Source organism: Gadus chalcogrammus, chromosome 7 (genome assembly GCF_026213295.1).
Source record: "Gadus chalcogrammus isolate NIFS_2021 chromosome 7, NIFS_Gcha_1.0, whole genome shotgun sequence".
Taxonomy (NCBI): Eukaryota; Metazoa; Chordata; class Actinopteri; order Gadiformes; family Gadidae; genus Gadus; species Gadus chalcogrammus.
This window is the reverse complement of record NC_079418.1, coordinates 10,597,631-10,619,865: the sequence shown is the minus strand read 5'-3', so window position 1 is coordinate 10,619,865 and position 22,235 is coordinate 10,597,631. Positions and strand designations below refer to the sequence as shown.

General features: G+C 46.0%; 3 protein-coding genes across 4 annotated transcripts; all 3 read left to right on the top strand.

The window, feature by feature from the left end:
* Positions 1 to 1,046: 1,046 nt before the first annotated feature.
* Positions 1,047 to 12,318, top strand: pom121 (POM121 transmembrane nucleoporin). Its single transcript, XM_056593862.1, has 13 exons — positions 1,047 to 1,663; positions 2,376 to 2,591; positions 3,147 to 3,296; positions 3,419 to 3,499; positions 3,941 to 4,109; positions 6,328 to 6,416; positions 6,491 to 6,570; positions 6,886 to 7,007; positions 7,179 to 7,278; positions 7,399 to 7,677; positions 7,832 to 9,367; positions 9,989 to 10,090; positions 10,318 to 12,318. Exons 1-13 carry the CDS (start codon positions 1,101 to 1,103, stop codon positions 10,416 to 10,418), a joined length of 3,588 nt encoding a protein of 1,195 aa, XP_056449837.1. The 5' UTR covers positions 1,047 to 1,100; the 3' UTR covers positions 10,419 to 12,318.
* Positions 12,319 to 12,477: 159 nt separating this feature from the next.
* On the top strand, positions 12,478 to 18,605 carry tbl2 (transducin beta like 2). Its single transcript, XM_056593864.1, has 7 exons — positions 12,478 to 12,718; positions 14,147 to 14,262; positions 14,866 to 15,050; positions 16,236 to 16,387; positions 16,685 to 16,811; positions 16,954 to 17,106; positions 17,621 to 18,605. The coding sequence occupies exons 1-7, from the start codon at positions 12,595 to 12,597 to the stop codon at positions 18,078 to 18,080; spliced, it is 1,317 nt and encodes a 438-aa protein (XP_056449839.1). The 5' UTR covers positions 12,478 to 12,594; the 3' UTR covers positions 18,081 to 18,605.
* bcl7ba (BAF chromatin remodeling complex subunit BCL7B a) lies at positions 18,510 to 22,043 on the top strand. 2 transcript variants are annotated; one of them, XM_056593866.1, is made up of 6 exons: positions 18,510 to 18,601; positions 19,631 to 19,706; positions 19,801 to 19,894; positions 20,171 to 20,338; positions 21,123 to 21,199; positions 21,458 to 22,043. In XM_056593866.1, exons 1-6 carry the CDS (start codon positions 18,510 to 18,512, stop codon positions 21,542 to 21,544), a joined length of 594 nt encoding a protein of 197 aa, XP_056449841.1. In that variant the 3' UTR covers positions 21,545 to 22,043. The 2 variants fall into 2 exon arrangements, with proteins under 2 accessions (XP_056449841.1, XP_056449840.1); XM_056593865.1 differs by having other exon boundaries at positions 19,798 to 19,894.
* The last annotated feature ends 192 nt before the right edge of the window (positions 22,044 to 22,235 follow it).

Here is a 22,235-nt window from a genome sequence, read left to right as displayed (position 1 = left end):
ACCAAAGCAAAATCAGAAGAATATGCAGTAAGTAATTTAAAAGTGACTTCTACTCCAATAAGTAATGTTTCAATTTGGTTATTCCCTGACATAGAGAAAGATTTAAACTTAATATAAATGAGGAAAGAGTGGGAAGAGGATGAGAAAACATGCAAGGCAAGTAGGCTAAGTATATTAAAAACAATCACTTTGGGTGTTTAGATATCTACACAGGTGGCTCCAAAGATGAAAATTCAAAAGTAGGACTAGGTGTATAGGCTACATCCCATCAATGCAGTCAATATTGGGAAAAGGTTACCAAATCAAGTCAGGTCAGCAGAGATGATGGCAATCGTTTTTGGGGTACAGTGGGTGGAGGAAGTGAGACAAGATAGAGCAGTTCTGTGTGTAGACTCATTAGCAGCCCTCCAAAGTATTAAGAGTTCGAACTCAAGCAGACAGGACCTCCTTTTAAAAATTCCTGTTCTACACAGAACAGGAATTTTTGTTATATTTTGCTGGGTTCCTGCCAATGTAGCAATCGAAGGAAATGAGGGAGCAAACAAAACGGCCCAAATAGCAACAAAAATAAACAATATAATAGATATGCCGTATGGAAAAGCAGAAGTTAAAGCAATTAAAAAAAATTGTAATTAAAAATGAAGTAATTAAAAAGTGGCAGGAAAAATGGAACAGAGAAACCACCGGAAGAAATTATTATGATATACAAAAAGATTTGTGCACATGGTGTTAAAGGGAAAAATGGAATGAAGGAAACTGCTCACGAGAATGAAAGCCTGGGTGGCATACTGGGAACCGCAGGATAAGGTGTATCACTTACACAGAAGGCAATGATCGAATATAGACAGGATTATTTAAAATAATTTAGTATTTATATAGCCTAACCCCCCACTTATTTATATATTTATTTATCTCATTTTTTTCTAGACCATAGAAAATACATGAACGCTATTGTTACATACTCCTGTACATTTAGTGGCGGTATGCGCCAATAAAGCTATGGATACAACCCGCCGATAAACAAAAAGAAGTAGAAGAAGAAGAAACTGATCATGTGACGCATTATTGGATATGAAGTACTCCGGCGGCGCGTTGCCGCCATGTCTCAAAGAGAGAAGCAGTTATTATCACTCATCTCTATAGGGTTCTTTAGTCTAGTTGGAGCTGTTTTGGGGCTCTATTTTATTCCAGCCTTTCTTTATTTCACTTTAATCATCGGGTTTTGTTGTTTTGTTTTTTACCCCCACAAAGGAAACTCGATTTATACTAAATTGGGCCTAAATCCACGGCGTGGCCTGCGTGTCCCGCCCGTGCTGCGGCGCTGGTTCGCCGGGAAGACAGGTGGCGGCGGGTTGCTGTCCACACCGGGGCGGTTTAGAAGTCGCCACAATCAGGTTGACGTAAAGTATTCAGACGTGTACACCAGCCAGAGGCAAACCGAGACGAATCTCTATCGCAGAGACGCGTTAACAAGCGAAACCTTTTTATTCAGTCCCCGAGATATACTCATGGGAAGTTACATCGCGAAAGAGGGCCATGACGAGAGGCCGAGAGCCGGTTCAAGTTACGCAGCTAACCCCCATCCAAGGGAGCTGCTCCGGGAGAGGCTGTCTCGACCGAACCATGCGGTCCACACGCCGAACAGGAGGCTGTCCTTCTCCCGGTAGGTTACACGCAGAACAGAAGGCTGCGATTACCCGGTAGGTCGCTGGGGACAGGGCTGAAGACTGTCCCTCACCCGGTAGGTCAGTGGACACCGGGCTGAAGGCTGTCCTTCACCTGGTAGGTCGGTGGGCACCAGGCTGAAGGCTGTCCTTCACCTGATAGGTCGGTGTGGACCGGGCTGAAGAGCAGGGATGGGAGCAGCTACGTTAATTTGGTTTATTTGAGCCTAGTCCCTTCGGTCTGGGTTATAATGCGTCATTGGATTAATGTTCTGACCAAACACATGAATGGTACATTTTGCCGAAAGATGACTTCATGTGATTGCAACGATATTTACAATTAGTTAAGGATGGATCAGGTTCTGATTTGTTCAACAAATATCCACCAATGGGTTAATGGAGAGGATAAGTAATCTAAATACAATGCATGCCTAAGGTTGCATTGAATGCATCCTTTGTCCGCACCGAAAGTCTTCAGTCTAGCCCATATATCTCTGTTAAATAAATCGATTATGGCGCCGCTTGCACACTCGCTCAAAGTTTTTTGATTGACATGTCAAAGACTGTATTATACTTGTATTATGTTGCTGTCTATGGCAACCGTAAATTAGAAATGGAAAGTCATGTGCCCCTTAGAACCAGCAACATCAGTGTGTGTGAGAGAGGGAATCAGAAGACATCTCATAACCTTTGATCTCTGTTAATCCAAAGGGACGCCGTTGGATCAACAGGCAGATTTGTCATCACCCCTCAGCGGCACTACCCCCTTCTGCAGTCTGGCACCGCGTCGTTGGGTGTGCTGCCCCCAGCCCACTGGGACAGCTTCAGGAGGAAGAACATCCTCAGCCCTCGGAACTCCACCATGCTCCACAGCCCAGTCACGATCAAGATCGCTCGTCCGGACCCAAGCAACCGCAGACCGCCAACGTAATTCACAACTTTCGTGTGTGTGTGTGTGTGTGTGTGTGTGTGTGTGTGTGTGTGTGTGTGTGTGTGTGTGTGTGTGTGTGTGTGTGTGTGTGTGTGTGTGTGTGTGTGTGTGTGTGTGTGTGTGTGTGTGTGTGTGTGTGTGTTTAAAATGATAGGTCTGAGCCCAACTTGCATCTGCTTCCCCTCGCATGCTTTCAACCCTATAGTCATTGGCTGGTAGCGTCGTACCCCAGTGAATAGATCTTGCCAGTTTCCACACTAGTTGGTTCTGAGTTTTCCTTGTGGCTATGAGTCATTAGTCTAGATGTACGGGACATTTTCAACCTTCTAGATTTTTTTTTACATGTTGTTAATATGGAATGCCCTAAAATAAGCTCCATTAGTGTAATTAAATTATCCCCTTGCACTGATTGGCTACAATGATTTAAGTTAACCTAATTACCATATCGTTGCTGAAGTAGTAACATGGCTGAGTTTACCAATTCAAGCAGTAGTTATCGTTGTTTGTGGCACAGTTTACCAGTGTTCTCTTGAATCCTGTGTGTTCTGTAGGTTAGACAATCCAGCTTCCCCGGGCTTTGGCTGTCCCCCTGAGCCCTGCTGCACCGAGGGGGTGATGAAGGTGCTCAAGGAGAGTCGCAAGAGAGATGTAGTGGAGGACGGTGACGGGAGCTTCACGGCAGACCAACACAGCAAAAGAAGGTATTTACATTTCTGTTTTTCAGGTTAATGTTATTCTATATTTTGCTTTCAATGATTTGCCCATTATACATTTCAGTTTAGTACCCTTTATATTTGTATTTTATTATTTATTTTTTTCTAAGGCGCAACGACAGCGAGGGAAGTACACATTCTGCATTCGAGCCCCTTCTACCCAATGGAACGACATCACAGCTGGTACCAAAGTAAGCGGCAGTACATAATCTGATTAATTTTTGCTGTAAATGTTGCGGTTTCTCTGTTAGCTAAAAAGGCTGAACGGTCTGCATCTGCATCACTATCCGATCTGCTTGACGTTGTTCAGTGGTTTATAAGCGTCTTAGAGTACCATATTAAGCGCTATATAAATTTCATTTATTATTATTATTTGTCCATCCTGTATGGGTTTATCAATCACAGTTTGACAGGTGTCATACATCAGCGCTTTCTACGTTGTGGATGCTTGTGCTATTCATGCTGCTGCATTCTTCACACATAAGGTGGAGCTAGAACTTTGCAGCAAATTTTACACATAATGCAGGAAAATTGGCACAATGCATTTGCCAGCATTATCGATTCCTGCTCCAATTGCAATTGAATTGTTCAATTGGCAAACTTCCCTTAAGTATCCATCCTCCATTCCCCAGGCCAGGCACCCTGAAACGTGGCACAAACTCTGCGGAGGACGCTGCTGTGAAGAGGTCTCGCACGTCCTCCATCAGCTCCGGGAGCGCGGCCCCAGCCCCCAGCGGCACCCCCGGGTCCACACGCAACCCCATCAACAGCTCCTACAGCTCCTCGCGGGGACTGCCCAAGGTACGGACCATCCTACTAATGGATCTCAAACACGGCCAAGTTCTGCAGTGTTTGCTTGCTCATTTGTTCCATCACTCCATGGCCCGGCCTCAGTCTCTCCATGGCCCGGCTTCAGTCACTCCCTCCTCACAAACACATGGACCAAGTCCCGTCTGAGTGGCACCTCCTCTCTGTGCACACTCAAAAGTTAAACATGATCATACACGGGAGGAAGGATGGTGGTTGGTTCTTCCCGCAGAGAAGACTGCTGGCCAAATTCATAAATATAACCAATCCCGAGTTCACAAATGTTAAGTATTAAGGAGGCAAGAAATACCCCAACACTCAAATCTAATTAATCTAAATCCGAGTACTCGCGCTTTTAATGTTTTGCTCTCAAGAGAAAGGATGAGATGGTTCCAGGGCTCCAGAGTGCGCCTAATTTGGGCGCACATGCGCCTAGAATTCGGGGTAGTGCGACTGAAAATGTATCTGGTATAATTATTATTATTTTATTTTTTTACAGAGCAGTCTATTCATAATATTGTAATAACCACGGAAGAGGCAGTGAATGAAGTATTGATTAGACAGCGATTTATTAGATATCTAATAAACCGTTGGAACACGCAAGACCGGTAACAATAGCAACGCCGGTAAATAAACCCGCAAAGCCCAATCCAGGGGCTTGTACTACGAAGCTCGATTAGAGGGTTAGCGAGGTATGTTGAGCTGAAAGCCTGGGTTAGCTGTACCATGAAAGTCGATCTCTTTAAGCGTCGCTGTATCACCATTGGTGACTTACGCTCGCAACCAAACCTGGTCGGGAGCAGCTTTTCAGCGAGTCTACCCGGAGATCGGCTACTTATATCGGCGTGCGCAGCTTCCTAGCCTCTCCTCCGATAATGGCGTCACCATTTGTGGGTGTTCTCATGGACCACGGCGCACTTATCGAACAGGCGTCTCTCCGGAGACGGAGGGTTTTTCGGGACAGAACCGATCCCTTAGCATTGTCTGACGATATTCTTTATGAGAGATACAGATTCGGCATTTATTTAAGGCATTTATTTAATGGTCAAAATATTAGTAAATATCGACGGTGCAACCGGTGCAGTTGCCCACCCCCCCCCCCCCCCCTCGTCAACAACTCAGCGCAAGGCAGGCACGGTCCAACGCCCCGCCCCCGTCAACAACTCAGCGCAAGGCAGGCACGGTTCAACGCCCCCCCCCCCGTCAACAACTCAAAACTTGGGTGCACCATAAATGCGTGCTGGTGCACCCAAATTAAAACTTTAGGCGCACCAGTGCACCCAAGGAAAAAGTTAGTCTGGAGCCCTGGGTTCCACCAATGTACACCTACCCAGAGTTGGTTTAGCCTGTGTTTCAATGAGCGTTACATTTACAGTATTGGTGGGGGGGGGGGGGAAATCGATTCTGTTTAGCATCGCAATCTTTTCTCTTATTCAGAGATTAATTACTAAGGCCATGAAGTTTTTGCACTTAAGTTAATGTGTCGAAAGTAAAGTTGTAAATGTGACATTTGATGCGAGTTGAGCAGTTGCATTTTCCTCAATGTAAGTGTTGACTTAGAATAATGCTGTAATCCGTTTGTATGGTACGCCGGTACGTGCAAGTTGTAAGTTGCAAATCTCCCAGCTTTCTTGCGGCATTTAACTGAGGTATGCACTTAAACTGGTCGGTCCCGCTCGCTATTCTGAAAGTAGAGCGAGTTCTGTGAGGCCGACTGTACTACACATCAACGAAATGGTTGCGACTTTTAGAGATTTATTTGCTTTGTATTTGTTTCACGTTGGTCATTTTAATGTAGCTTTTAAATGCTCTTACACACTTGATTACATTGCTACTTTATTCCGGTCACCAATTTATGCATTGCACGGTCTTGCTGTTCGTGCAACACAAAGTAAAGGTGTGTTGTTCGTTTCGAGCTGGTTTGCTAAAGAGGCTAATGTAGCCAACAATAACAATGACTAGCCAATGAGAAACAGGATAGCTACTACGACCAAAAGGGGACGTGCCTCTGCGAATGCCGCAAGAAAGCTGGGAGATTTACAACTAACAACTAACCCTACAAATGACCCTGTAGGGCTGGTGCAACCCATACAGGTTTTAATGTTAAAACATAAATATTAAAAACATTAATATCATTTAATTCGTTAGTTGGTAGCACTGACCATGCAAAAAATGAATCTTAGGAAACTTCTTGGTCTGTTTTTTTGTGTAGTGGAAGAGGACTTTGGAAGAAGGCTCCCCTCTATCTAGTCCTGGTTCTTCTCGCCCACAAACTCCTGAAAGAGCCACCAAGAAGCCCAGGTATGCTGCTCTTTGTGTGAATGAGTGATCTGGATGACTAGAGAGGCCGTGTTCTTACCCCTGTTCTCTTTTAGGGAAGAGGTGGTCGAGTGTACCAGCTCCGTGTCCATGGTCACACCCGACAGAACGGCGACCCGCAATGCAGCCACTGCCTGTAAGTCCTTCCAACCCGCTGGTCCAGCATTATTACGTTTTTATTATGACCGCATTGTTAACCTTGTCAAAACTTAATATCCCCTAATGCTACACATCATTGGCAACCTTTTAGGCATTTCTTTATGTAAATCAGATGTTTAACTCAACCATTTGAAAGTGTACTTTTTCAAAACCTTTTTCGTTAAATGTTTGGTCCTATGTTCAAAGAAAGAATTAAGGCAACAACCCGATTGTGAAATGTATGCAGTATGACTGAATGTCCCCTTTGCATGTACATCTTTATAATATAACTGAGGACCGTTTGTTTCTGTAGCTAAACAAACCCCTGTAGCTGTGGTGGGGGTCCGCATGTCGTCTGAATCCACCAGCAGTGGTGGGAAGCGCAAACGGAAGATCCAGCTGGTGTCAAGCCATCGGGAGGACCAGATCTATCTGGTTAGAGGCCCTTCCTAATAATTATCACTTGGTTCTTTAACTTCGATGGTGCAGATATGTCATACTTTATGTATGTAATGGAAACATTTCGTATCTGCAATTTATGTTACGTATGTACTATAGTCCCTTTAGAGTCTTAGAGCTATTGTTGACCGCCCTGTTCTCCCTCAGCCGCCACCTCCAGAACTGGGCTACACGGTCACAGGAAAAGACCTGGATCTGGAGAAGAAAGATGCTCTGAGCAAGATTCAGAAGTCCCTGGAGGAACCAGGTGAGGGGTCCAACACTGCACCAAGCCCCCCCCCCCCCCGCCTCCTTACTGACCCAGACGGGTAAAGGCCAGGTGCATTCCCACTGTCGCCCCGGTTGACTCTGTTCTGTCTTTCTGCAGCACCAGAAGCACCAGCCGTCACCCCAGCCTCGCTGCCCTCCACGCAGACCGCCGCCTTCAGCTCCACCACCACACTGAGCAGCCTGCTGGCCTCGCCGCTGTCTACAGCCACCACTACCCCCGTCAGCATGGGGCCGCCGGCCCCCGTCATCAACCTGGACCCCACGCCCACCCAGGGAACACGAGCGTCTGCCCCGGCCTCCAACCCCCTGCTAGAGGCTCTGAAGACCAAGAGCATCACCCCCTCTGTTGCACCTCCTGCCGCAGCCGGCGTCACAGGTACAACAAGCCGCACACCACTGAGCTGTAGTCGTGGGGCACCTCTCATTGTTTGGCACAATGTCCTAGTTTACAGCATATTTTAGATCAAATTTATCTATATTTTCTTGGGTGTAATGTCTAATTTGTCCATTTTGTCTGTGCTAATTTTTAGTGTCATCGTCCGGAGGGGCTTATACCCAGGGGCCTCCCTCCTCCTTGACCCCCTCCCAGCTCCCCCTGCCCAGCTCCACGATCCTGGGACAGCCCGCCAGCAGCAGTGCCCCCTCGGCCTTCACTCAGGTGCTGAATCAGGCCAGTAAGCCTGTAGCCAGCCCAGCCATTACGTCAGGGGCTAGCCTGTTTGGAATAGCCAGCCCACTGTCTACATCCACCGCCACTCCAACGTCGGCCCCCCCAGCCTACACGCTCCCCACGGCCGCCAGCACAGGGTCCGTTGTCAGCAGTAACCCCCTCCTGGCGTCCGGCTTCAAGCCCATCTTCATGGCCACACCCCAGCCTTCCACCGCCCCGCCATCAGCCCAGGAAACCAAACCCACTGTGCCCACCTTCAAACCCCTCTTCGGGAGCAACGCGCCCAGCGCTGCCTTTTGTGTGAGTCCCTCCGTCACCATGGCCACCACCTCTGCTCCCGTCGCCAACCCGACCGCTAGTTTTGGAGGCTTGAACGTCACCGCATCATCGATGTTCCCCGGCTTGCCGGGCACAGCATCCACAGTGGCCACCAGCGCCCCGCCCTCCACTGCAGCCCAGCCAGCCGTCACACCTATGTTTGGAGCCTGGGGGGCGTCCTCCTCCACAACGAGCACCACCGCCACCTCCACGCTGGTCTCCAACACAGGCTTTCAGTTCGGAGCTGCTGCTGCTGCTTCTGCTGCTGCTCCGGCCACCACTGTAGCCGCATCGGCTCTGCCCACCGCCGCCAAAACTAACGGCGGCTTCACATTTGGCTCTGTAGCTGCCGTGCCCATCGGTACTCAGGCCGTCACCACTAAGGCCGCCCCCCAGAACATGTTTGGCTTCGGCCAGGCTGCCCCCGCTCCCAGCCAACCCACCGCCTCCTTCGGTGGCTTTGCTTTAGCCAACCCGTCTGCCGCCATCGGCGGCACCACCACCGCCGCCGGCACCACCGCCGCCCTCAGTGCCCCCACCACCCAGTCCACCTTCACCTTCGCCAAGTCTGCGTTCAACGTCGCCCCGGCCCCGGCCGCGTTCCCCGGTCTGACCACAGCCGCCCCCAAACCGTTTGGTTTTGGGACCGCCGCGGCCGTGGCGGCGCCCAACGCGGCGCCTGCTGCTACGCCGGCCCCCTTCTCTTTCGGGGCTGGTGCCGCCAGCACCACCGCCTGTACTTTCGGGACGCCTGCTAAGCCCGCCTTTGGCGCCAGCTCCACCGGTTTCCCCTTTGGCGGCACGGCCGCACCTGCGGCAACGGCGGCAGCGGTGGCGACAGCGGCGCCCACCTTCGGCATCACCACTCAGACTCCGAGCGCCTCGACGGCCGCCTTCACATTCGGCCGAGGCGCCCCCCAGCAGACCGCCACACTGCCCGCTCAGCCCGCGTCAGGCGGGTTCAACTTCGGCGCCGCCATGCCCAGCACGCCGTTCGGAGCGCCGGCCCCCAGTAACGCGGCGCCACAGATGGCAGGCTTCAACTTTGGGGCGGCTGCAACTGACAAGCCTGCTTTTGGTAATACAATTTATTGATTTAGTTTGCTAATAAATAGCCGATCAATTGACATCGTAAACGGCTCTCTAGTTAATCCTTCGAAAAAGACGCCAATTTGAAAAAGTACTGTAATGATAATAGTTGGGATGGGCATGATAAATCAACGTTCGACTAATTTATTATTTAAGAATTTCGTAGATGACGTAAATTTTTCATAGATAAATCGAATGCTAAAAAATATTTTAGCATTAACCCTCCCTAACCCTCACATGTCACATGTCGATTATAGCAAATTACACCACCTCTTCTATTCCGCATGGAATTGTATACCGATCAGAATTGTATTCGGCGTATATATGATCATTTTCTACTCCGACTGAGATGTTCTTCCACTTCTAATCGAAGTGTCCATGTAAACGCGGGAGAACTATCAATTTTCATTGCATTATGAATATAGCATATAAATAGTTAATTTGAATATACAAATATTAATGATCGAAAATTGATCGTTCATTCTCCAGATCGACTTAGACAATTTAATCGAATGCCCATCCCTAGATAATAGTTGCAGGAACACCTTTTATCATGAATTGGGATTATATTTGGCTGCGTGTGCTTAAAGCTCATCTGTCTTTGTTTTAGGTACACCTATCTTTGGCCAAAGTGCTGCAGCGGGTCCGACTCCCTTTGGTAGCCCTGCTACTCCCATTCAAAGCTTTAATTCTGCCCCCCCCAGTCACTTTGGTAAGTAGTAAATATAAAATAATAGTAAATATGTGTATAATACACTGAATCACAGAACTCTGCTGGCTTCTAGAAACTAGTTCATGCTGGGCTGACCTTTTATAGTCGAATGTGAGAAGCTATACCAACTTGCATTTTACTCTGGGTCTGCGCCAGAGCATGATATGCATTCCAAAGCTCTGCTGTTGTCTTTGTGCTTTGGTGCTCAACTTGTTTTCTCCAATCAGGGTCGCCTGCAACCCCTTCCTTCTCAATTGGAGCCGGCTCTAAACCATCTGGCGCTCGCCAAAGGCTGCAGGCCCGGAGGCAGCACACACGGAAGAAGTAGGACTCCACACTTCCCCGATGGATGTTACCCAGCTAGGTCACCATTACCCCCATCTACCCCAGGCCGAACTCGATAGATTATGTCCTTCCACGCTTCTTTTTTTCGTGTTTCTTTTTTAGCAGGGCAGGGCTCGCATACTGTTTTGTAGAGAGGATGCAGAACAAATGCCAGCAGATGCTGTTCGGACTGATGACGCATAGGGTAACGGGACAAAAACGATGGATGCATCCCACATTGTATTATACTTGAACAGAAATGACTTTGAAAACTGCTTGATTTTTATTAAGGGGGTTCCGTTTTACTTTTTCTAATATTTTGTTCTCTCTGCAAGAAGTTCAGACATTGGATCTGTGTACTGGCTGAAGCGATTATTTTTCTATTCGACGGGCTAGCAGAACAGGCTAGCAGGTCCAAGCACATTTAGTTATTTGGTATCACTGCATTGCAACATGTGTACAACAGTGTATATTTTTTGTTGTTGGAAGCATTCCTTGTAATCACTGTATTTTTCCATCGTCTACATGGAAGCATACATTAGCATCGACACATTGAATAAATGGGTGCTTTATTTGAAGGTCCATTTAGAAACCAAAGTCAATCAACGCCCAAGCTGAAAATGGAACCTTGAGGCAGACTAATAACTCCTTGTATAAACATGAAGCAGACTACCTCTTAATATCCACTCCTTACCATGCGCAGATCGCCAGTGAGATGAGAGCTGCCGTATTTTGTAATTTTTATAAAACCTGACAAAATCAACCTTCAAAGTGTTTTGCAATTATTTTTGAAGGAAAGGTAGCTGTTTTTAACAGTTTGTCTTAAGTTTGATGCTGTTTATTGTGTGTGGTTCTTCCTGTCCTGCACCCTACACCTCTTTATGGTCCGATGCATGTTCTTCACATTAAAGACTTGTATATCATGTGACAATTATGTAAAAAGCAAACATCTCTCGTTCAACGTTGAGCTATGACTAGTTGGTCTCATTTTACATTAAGTTATCCAATTGGAATTATGCATAAAACATCCATTTCTTAATGGGGGTCATTCTACCATAAGTCCCAGCAGAATGCTAACACTTCTAGCAACCAGATGTTCGTTAATTCTGTACACAATCTAATATTACCCGTAGTTGAGGTTCATAGCCCAAGGTTCAGAGCTTAAGTCATAAGCAGATACTAGATAAACCTCTTGTTTAACTGAAAAGATGAGTGAATTGATCTGACTCTTAGGTAAATTAAAGCGATATGTCTGGTTTGGGTAAGAACTTCCAAGACATTTTCCGTTTCCGCTCAGTCCACATGTGGGGATGAAGATCAATAGTATCTTGAATTTATGATTTGTGTGTAAATGTTTACTAGTTACAATAATTTTTCTTTCTGGACACCTACAACATCTAAAATGTTAAACATTCTTGGCCGTTTTGTCCTTTACTTCTGAGGCCTCTTACAACATACATACAGAGTAGAACCACATCCACACCTATTCTGGGATGAGTGTTGAATGTGCCTCCAGAGACATATGTGTAGAAGTTGTGCATGAATACACCACGCCCAACACTTTGTCTAGCAACTGGGGAAGATAAATAATGGCGAGGGTTTCTGACCTCCACCTTCCAGCTGCTGCTTCTGCCTTTAGTCTGAACTGACAGTTGGTTACCAGCTGGTTGAGTGTGAGTTTCCAAGATTCACATCAATATTGAAAGACCTGAGCCTCCTCATCAAAGGAAACCTGGTCTGTTTGGATGCCCTCCAAGGACCCCTCCATCTCCTGCCCTATAACGGTGGCAGACAGTTAAACAGCCTCCCATGGGAACAATCCTATGATGGGAGCCTCCTTTTCTCGAACAAGTAAATCTCAAAGGTAGTTAAGGATTGCAATGAATAAAATACAAATAACTGCAAACTTCAGCTTAGATGAGTAATGTGTGCCTTCAGAACAGGATAAATAAGTATTTAAATGTCTATACGTTTTTAAAGATCTATCAGACCTACTCATGAAAAAATAGTTGACTGAATAGTGTGCATTTTATATTTCTTATGAAATGTTTGAGTGGCACCCAACTCTACTCGTAACCTGAACTGGTTTGTTGGCGCATGCGCTCTGTGACCACTGTCCACTTCATTGATTACAACTACTTCTTGTAACCTCTTGCAACTACGTGGCAGAAACTACGAAGATGGAGTTAGCAGCTCTCGTTGCTTTAACATTGTTACTAGGTGCCTTAATTCTTCTTGTCGCGGTTGCAGTCAGAAAACAGAACGTGGAAACAGACGAACCAGAGCAGACAGCAGAATCAGTGGGTAAGAACTCTGTCAGCTAGCTCCAAGGGGCTAGCTATTCCTCTGACTATTAATAATGAAAAGGCCTCCCCATGGGCTGGTGTTTAAGAAACAGGGATCTTTACAAGGAAATCAAGCTTTGCAAGTCGCACAAATAAAGAATTTATCTATAAAATGGTTAGAATATTTCTAGCATGTATATTCCAGATACCATTCATGCTCACAGTCACTAGCTGTCTTGGTAGTCACCATGTGAGTCTGCTAAGGCTACACGTCACCCTAACTATCTTTTATTGTCGGTGCTTACCCCGATATATGTGGTAACAGTCCTTCGACCATCTGATTTATCAACCAAGGCAACACTTAGCCTGAACCAATGCAGTTCTTCAACACACTAATCGCCATGTAGTTCATAGTGTGCTTCTGCAGTAGAGGAGGCGGCGGCTTCAGGACCTCACTCGCCGCATATCTAGGACCCTGATTTATAGGTGCCTCGTCTCTAGGACCCTGTATTCCTGGAGCACGGTCTCTTGGACCCTGGTTTATAGGACCCTGGTCTCTAGGACCCTGTATTCCTGGAGCATGGTCTCTTGGACCGTGTTTTCTAAGACCCTGGTGACCCTGGTCTCTAGGACCCTGGTTTGTTAGGACCCTGGTCTATAGGACCCTGGTGGTGACCCTGGTCTATAGGACCCTGGTGGTCTATAGGTCCCTGGTCTATAGGTCCCTGGTTTGTTAGGACCCTGGTCTATAGGACCCTGGTGGTGACCCTGGTCTATAGGACCCTGGTCTATAGGTCCCTGGTCTATAGGTCCTTGTCTATAGGTCCCTGGTCCATAGGACCCTGGTAGTGACCCTGGTCTATAGGACCCTGGTCTATAGGACCCTGGTTTGTTAGGACCCTGGTCTATAAGACCCTGGTTTGTTGGGACCCTGGTTTGTTAGGACCCTGGTTTGTTAGGACCCTGGTCTATAGAACCCTGGTTTCTTACGCTGCCTCCGGGACCGGAGCGAATTTAACCAACCACTAACCCTAACACGAACCCTAAACCTAACCACCTCTAATGCATAAACTTATTTTCGGTATTAGCAACATTACTCAAACCCTTTTAGTTTAGGATTGAAACCCTGATCTTAATTACCTAATGCGAAACATTAAGTTAAATATATATGTTTTGCATAGCTCTATTGATATATGTAGTTTCAATTGTGTAGGGTCTACTCGGTGAATACACACCGAATACAATACAATACCCAAATACTGCAAGTTCTACATTGAAGTAGTCTACACAGATACCTGCTGTAGAATTGCTCATCGTATACTGACAGAATGCCTTTACAAAATAAGATGTCAGATTCCTTCTATGTGAAGCCAAGCCGCAACAAAACAACAGAAGATGAGCTGCTAGTTGCTAGCCCTGTTGTAACAAGAGGTTCCTCTGTTTACAGCCCAAGAGAATCACAAGCCCCTGACCACCAAGAAACCCAAGCCGGACAAGCAGCGCACCCGGAAGGACAAAGCCCAGCACAGCTTCAGCCACCCGCTGGTGGCCTCCACCCTGAAGGTAAACCTGTGTGAACACCACGCTTTAGCCCAGAGTCTGTGTTAGAAACACTCATTATGCACTCCAAGTCGTTGATAAATGCATCACACCACACATTTACTTACGGTTACCGATCACAAAGACGACCTGCAATAGTTTTTTAGGGAGCTTACACTACCGTTCAAAGGTTGGTATCACCCAGACAATTTCATGTTCTCCATGAAACTCGCATATTTATTCAACATTTTCCAGCTGTGCTAACATAATCAAACAAGGCTTTTCTAATCATCAATTAGCCTTTTATCACGATTAGCTAAACAATGTACCATTAAAACACAGGAGGGATAGTTGCTGCAAGTGTACGCCTATGTAGATATTCAATAAAAAATCAGCCGTTTCTAGCCAGAATAGTCATTTACGACATTAACAATGTCTAGACTGCATTTCAGATTAATTTAATGTTTTCTTCATTGAAAAAAACCAGTGCTTTTCTTTAAAAGATAAGGAAATTTCCAGGTGACCCCAAACTTTTGAACGGTACTGTACTTCAGCGAACAACATTTTTTCATGCATTGAAAGAAAGCCGTATCTTACAGTCTGTATTGTGTTCTGTTGGTACACTAGAGCCACAGTGGAAACGTCACGTCCATTGACTTCAGCAGCAATGGGAAGTACCTTGCCTCCTGTGCTGAAGACCGCACCGTCCGGATATGGAGCGTGAAGGACTTCATGGACCGGGAACACAAGTGTCTCCGGGCCAACGTGGACCTGGACACCGCCACCTTGGTCAGCTTCAGTCCCGACTCAAGGTAGCCTTTACACCAACAAATCACCTGGTCATCATCTCATTTCATCTTCAACCGCTTATCCGGGGTCGGGTCGCAGGGGCAGCAGCTCTAGCAGGGGACCCCAGAGACTTCCCTTTCCTGGGCCACAATGACCAGCTCTTACGAGGGGATCCCGAGGCGTTCCCAGGCCAGTGTTGAGATATAATCTCTCCACCTTAATCCTGCGTCTTCACCGAGGCCTCCTCCCCCGCTGGACGTGCCTGAAACACCTCCCTACGGAGGCGCCCAGGGGGCATCCTTACCAGAGGAACCACCTCAGCTGACTCCTTTTGTAAGCAGAGGAGCAGTGGCTCTACTCAGAGCTCCTCACGGATGGCTGAGCTTCTCACCCTATCCCTAAGGGAGACACCATCCACCCTCCTGAGAAAACCCATCTCGGCCGCTTGTGCCCGCGATCTCGTCCTTTCGGCCATCACACATCCTTCATGACCATAGGTGAGGGGAGGAACGATGATCGACCGGTAGATCGAGAGCTTTGCCTTCCGGCTCAGGTCTCTTTTCATCATAAAACATCGGTTGTTGTGGTTGTTATTGTTTCTGTAGTTGTAGTTTGAGGAGCTCACTGGGCTGTGGGCTGATTGATAAGTGTATGTTTAGAGCTTTAAAGTCATAGGTAACCTAAACCCATGATTGGATTCTCACCCTGTAAATGGGAGCCATCTTGGTATCATCATAAAATATGTTTTGGTCAATCTATCGATTCACTGTCTTGAGCACTTTGTCCTACTCGGGCTCTAGAGGCCAACTGCAGAAGATTATTTTGGTAAATTATGTCATCTCTCCGTACCCTACAAGACTGACCAGTCACAATACTTTACTTGTCCCGTGTTCCCACCCTGTGCAATGGGGAAATAGACGAGGCACGATTCAGATGCTTTCCCTGCATCGCACAACATTTCTCATGGAATTGCTGCAAGAATATAAAACAAACCTTTAGATCAATTACATTTATGGTTTATTTATTTTGGTTGGACATCTTTGCCATTGGACGTATCTGTTAAATCTTTCTTTCATTAACTGGGAACGCCAGCCAAGGGCAGAGCGGCTTGGGTTATACAAACACCTTTAAACACCCTGTTATTCACAGCAGAATAGGCTCTACAATAGGATTACTGAACTCTTTTTTTTTTTTTTTTTTTCTTGTAGGGCCTTCATCACATGGCTATCCAATGCAGATACCATCCGTATATTCAAGATGATCAAGAAGGAAGATGGCACCTTCACTTTCAAAGCCGCTCCTGAGGACTTTCCACAGAAACACAAGGCCAGCATTCTCAATATCGGCATTGCAGAGACAGGTATTACACTTTAAACAGTTTATTGGTGTCTGTGTATATAATCAAGTACAACTTTTATTTGTTACAAATTTTTATACATATGGCCATGAATAACATTATAAGTTATAAATCCTGCTGTAAGAAATATAGCTACCCCCATCTTGTGACAAAGTAAAAACCTTAAGAAACCTTTTTAGAGGCTTTATCATGTAGTAACTGTTCACTTGGCCTGAGAAAGCAGCTGTGAATACATCTGTTCTACCAGTGTTGTGTACCAAAGTCACCTAATGGACGCTTTGCAATGTGCTTCTTCCTCAGGGAAGTTCATCATGAGTGCCTCCTCAGACACCAGCATCCACATATGGGACTTGAAAGGGGAGATTCTGGCCTCTATCAGCACTAACCAGATCAACAACTCGTACGCTGCAATCTCCCCTTGTGGAAGGTACGGCCAGCGCTGTTCCCAAGTGCAATTTTGATTTCACATTCAATTGTATTGCGTTGTCCTAATGTATGTCAGAAAACAGGATATGAACAGTAAGAGTGAACAACCAATGAGAAGTGTCTCTCTGAACTGATTTCAACAGGTTTGTTGCATCCTGTGGCTTCACCCCGGACGTGAAGGTGTGGGAGGTGTGCTTTGGGAAGAGCGGGGAGTTTAGAGAGGTGACGCGCGCCTTCGACCTGAAGGGCCACTCGGCAGGTGTTCACTGCTTCGCCTTTAACAACGACTCCACCAGGTAAGGCCTATCCCCCCCTCCCTCCCTCTTCTCACAGCGTATTTCACTCCCTAGTAGCCCACGGGTGGCCATGCAACAATGTTCTCCAACTTGGGTGAGGCTGGCTGGTAAATTAATCTTTTTAGATCATTTTAACAAGACATGAGGAAGGAAATCCATCTTTCTGGATCCTGACATCCCTCGCTATGAGGAGCCCTTTCCTCCACCAGGCCCAATCTAGAGATGACCCAGAGCAAAGTGCAATAAAGATTAATTGTATTTGATACCATGTGCCGTACAAGTGCATCATTTGCACAATAAGTAGAATCTTGCACCTTTAAGATGCACCTGATCGTCCACACTCTGCCCAGTCACAGTCCGGTTCCTACCGCTACTACCATCGTGTTTTTGTCGTGCTTTTTATCCTATACGTATCCTTTTTTTGTGTTTTTATTTGTAAACGTCAATCATGCCCTGTGGCGAGGTGGGATTCACTTGCGGTACGACTAAAAGGGGGCCCCTGTGTCTGACCCAGGATGGTGAGCGTGTCCAGGGACGGCACGTGGAAGCTGTGGAACACGGACGTCGAGTACAAGAAGCAGCAGGACCCCTACCTGCTGCGGACCGTCGGCTGCGACTCCTCGGAGGGCAGCCTGGCGGCGCTGTCGCCCGACGGCCGCGTGGTGGCCATCAGCAGCGGCTGTGACGTCGCCATGTTCGACGCCACCAGCGGCCAGCGGGAGGAGGAGCTCCGGGGCGTGCACAGCGGGGGGATCACGGGGCTGCGCTTCGACATCAACGGCCGCTTCCTGGTGTGCAGCGGGGACAAGGCCATCCGGGTGTTCCACAACGCGCCGGGCTACCGGGCCGCCATTAAGGACATGCAGGAGATGCTGAGGAAAGCTCAGAACGAGGCCATGAAGCAGAGACTGCAGCAGCAGATCAAAGACGCTCAAAGTGCTCTTGACACCGTGTTGGCGACTCCAACGGACTAATGAAATGATCCTCGTTTCTCTATTGTCCCACATGTTCACATGTTCACTCAACAACACAAATCTCTGGCTGAACGCCACACCTTTTGCTAAATGGCCTGCATTTGACCGAAAGCCATTTGTGTGAAGTTTTAATAAAGTTGTTTTTATGAAAGCTTTCTTCAGTTCTATTTAAGCTTATATCCCTGCCAGACCCAAAGAAACGTAATGTCAGTCAAAGAGAAAATGTTAAGGCGGACGCCACCCTACAGACGTTATCTGCCATGCGTTATGAGACCTCACCTGGTGACTTTTTGTAAATGCAAGCGAAAACTGAATTGCATTGTACTTAATGCGAGTAGGAATCTCTCGCGAGATTTGGAGTTGGAACAGCTGAAGTCAAAGACGCGTTTGCGTGTAGGAGTAAGCTTGTACACAAATCTATCCTTCAACATGTCTGGACGCTCTGTACGAGCGGAGACCCGAAGCCGTGCTAAAGATGATTTCAAAAAGGTGATGGCCGCAATTGAAAGAGTACGAAGATGGTAGGTGCAACTCCATTTTCAGAAGGATATCCTGGCCAAAGTAGCAGAATGACAGTGATGGGCGCGTTACACAACCAATGGGAACTGTTATATTAGCAGGGTTAACGTTATAGCACTTCATTACTTTAGTTAATCCTGCATGGATATCTCAACATCTAAGGAGCAACGGAAGACAATCGTTTCCCAACTTTGATCATGTGCCAACGCAACGGCCTTGATTCCGATAGACAAAACTTGTTCAAGTCCAATGAAAACTGAGGGAACGAACCCGCCATCCGCCTTCGCCCCGTGTAAAGCGGTCCATAGACCGCAGTCGCGTTTTGTCCGGATGTGTAGAAGGTGGGGTGGAAAGGTGCTACCGGAAGCTGTGTGTGCTCAACACTGCTGAAGCGGAAAAACTCTTTGTAGATTTTAAAGTATTTATCAATGATCCAGGCCTTCTTTCTTCACCAGTATAGTCGTGCGTCTTGTCTGCTGGTCCTGACTAATACGTTAGGGATCTTAATGAGAGCCATTGAATGATTAGCTAAGTTATAATAAAGGAAATAGAACAAATGCAAATAACCATTTCGTTTTTGATATAAATGAGAATCATCAATCATAGACAACTATATGACTCGTGTTTGTTACTTGATTGAAATATTTGAACCTTGAATCTTAACTGCTTTAGCTAACCATTGTTAAATCCATTGAATCTAATCGATTGAATTCAAAATGATCTAGCCAGTCAGGCTGGCTTACAGGCCAACTCAGCATTTTAGACCAACATATGCCCCTAAGTGTATCCAAACATAACATAATAACTATGTGTTAATTTAAGTGTATGGTGGAGGCCTTCAAATGAGGAATATATTTCAGCACTGCATTTAAAGAACATGATAATGACGTTAATGTATTTTGGAGACTCATTATCTTGAAGATGCTCCCCTGGTTAGGATACAAAAGTGTGCATGTTTTTATGTATATTAAAATTATTTTAATATTTGGATTAAACTAGGTAAGTGCAAACAGAGTTTTGTTTTGTTCCAGGGAGAAAAAGTGGGTCACCGTTGGCGATACGTCTCTGAAGATCTTTAAATGGGTTCCTGTTGTGGACACTAAAGAGGTAGCATCACTCAATCCCTTCATTTCATCAGTAACTCTTAGCTCTTAAGACGATGACCTTGTTGCATTATCTGCTCTCCGTGCCCTAAAAGCAGAAAGACAAGAGCGTCCTGGGCCGAGCGGTCCGGGACTGCTACACCGACGGCCCGGAGTCGGAGAACACCAACCCAGCTCTACTCGATTTCCAAGGTAGGCCTAATGGTTCTTTTTTATGGGATTTCTCTTTACTTCCTAATTCTCTGTTCCCTATGGTAGTGAGCTGCTCTACATAGTGGTCTGAAGGAAATCACTCATTGTTATTCCAGTTATTTATTCACTAAGTAATTATTCTTGTCATGCCATCGATCAATGAAGTCATATTTTAGACCTACCTTGTGTATGCTGAAGTATACCATAATTCATTTAAGATTCACAAGGAGTTACGGAAACCCTAGGGAAATTCATGACCGGCCTCCCCCTCTGCAGATGAGACCAGTAACCAGAGCTCTCTGTCGGACGCCTACCAGCCCAAGGTGGACAACAGCAGTAACTCGGTCAGCCCCCTGCCCAGCGAGCCCCTCAGCCCCGCCAACATAGGAGACTTCCACGCTGACAGCTCCCAGCCCCCGATGCTCGGCCACGAGGCCTCGGAGGGTGAGGCCGTTACCCGTTGCATATAACGCGCATATCAAGGGGTTGTTATGCACTGAATAACTAGTAGCCCCGCCCATTCTGCCGGCGGTTCGAGTTCGCCCTGCAGAAGGGTCTGGAGAAGAGCAATGCATTACTTTCTTCCGATACGTTTTTGCGGGGGGCTTTTCCCCCAGGCGCGCTATTGGCTGGTTTAACACAATGCCGACAGGGAAGCGACGGCAAGCAGCCAATTGCGTACAGAGTAGGGGTGTGAATCTTTGGCTTCAGACGATTCGATTCGATTAATGATTCAGTAATTGGCGATTCGATTCAAGGACAATTATTTTTTTATGGAACGATTCGATTCTGTAAACCACGATTCGATTCAGTAACTTTGAACCAAAATTCTATATCCGTGAAATAAACATGCAATAATGTGAGTGAGACTCTGTATTCTTCTGAAAGGTAAAAAAAATTAGCTGACTAGCTGATGACAGAGTTACGGATTACCGAGCTGCATTTCACAAAATAAACGTGTAAACCAAGTCTTAAAACATTAATCATAATCAATTCATACGATTTAAAGCATTTATATCGATTATTGGTGAAGCCAAAGCGATTCATTCTATTTATTTATTTTAGCAGATCGATTTAGTTGAATCGGTAGGACTGACAATCGATTAATCGATGCATCGCATGAATCGTTACACCCCTAGTACAGAGTCATTTGACATAGGCCCATTGATCACACCTCTTGTGCTGAAGAAAATGACAGCGCCCTATAATTCCACGTTTATATTTTCAGACTCGTCGCTGGCTTGTGAACTTGCCGATGAACCTCCAACATTAATCAAAGAAGAGCTGTTGCCTGTCGCAGCACAGGTAAAAAAAACAACACATACATTTACGTATTGTCCCAAGTACATTGGTACAATACTACTGTTACACTACTTTCTAATGTCGTAGCAGCTATTTGAAATTACCCAACATTCTCAAATGATGGGCTAACAGCCTGCCTTTGGCTAAGTTGTCCTATGTTTAGCCTGAACCCCCTACCTACATGATGTGGAATAGCTCAGGTTCAAGATTGTTGTGATGATACAACGGGACCCCTACGGTTCTTGTTTATTTCCGCCAAAGGATGAGGAGGATTCATCTGGCGCCCCACCCCTGAAGAAGGCCTGCACTGAACAGAGCTCCGGCTTGGCCGTCCCTCTGATGAGATAATAAAGGTCCTGCTGAAATCACTGTTTATGCATTACGTCACTGGATTCTGCATTATAACTCTGGAAAAATGATGATGTTTTTGGTTGTTTTGATGTAGTTTGATTATATGACTATACATATGAACATTGTACAGATTTCTTTGATAAGCAAACATGCTCTTTATATTGATTCAGTTATTCTTCATTTTGTTCAGAAGTAGTGCCATTCAGATGGCCTATGTACAATCCAGTTAGTCTCTTGCTGTAATTTATACTTTCATAACATTTTGTTGTCGTCCAGACTAATGGTATAAAATGTCCTGAGCATGTGGGTAACACTCACAAATGTAATAGAATTGTATTTTTCCAGAGGGTGGTAGGCCTACCTATACAAGTATCTACTTTTACAAACCAGCATTTGGATGTAGGACTTTCCTTTTTTTATTCTATGCAATTACATTCAAATTAAATTAAATCAGACTTTTATATTTAATTAAAGGTGAATTTTACTGAAAGAAATGTGTCATGGACTTTTATATGCAACTTATCAGCAGCCATACTTATGATAGACAGGATATTTAAATGATTAATCAAAACAATTAATTACATGTTAGCGGTCAGTCACAGGGCAGTGGCTACTTCGATTACTTTGCCACTGCAGAGAAGGTAGTGGAAGCTCAGCTCCACCATTTTATATGAGCTATTTCCTCGCG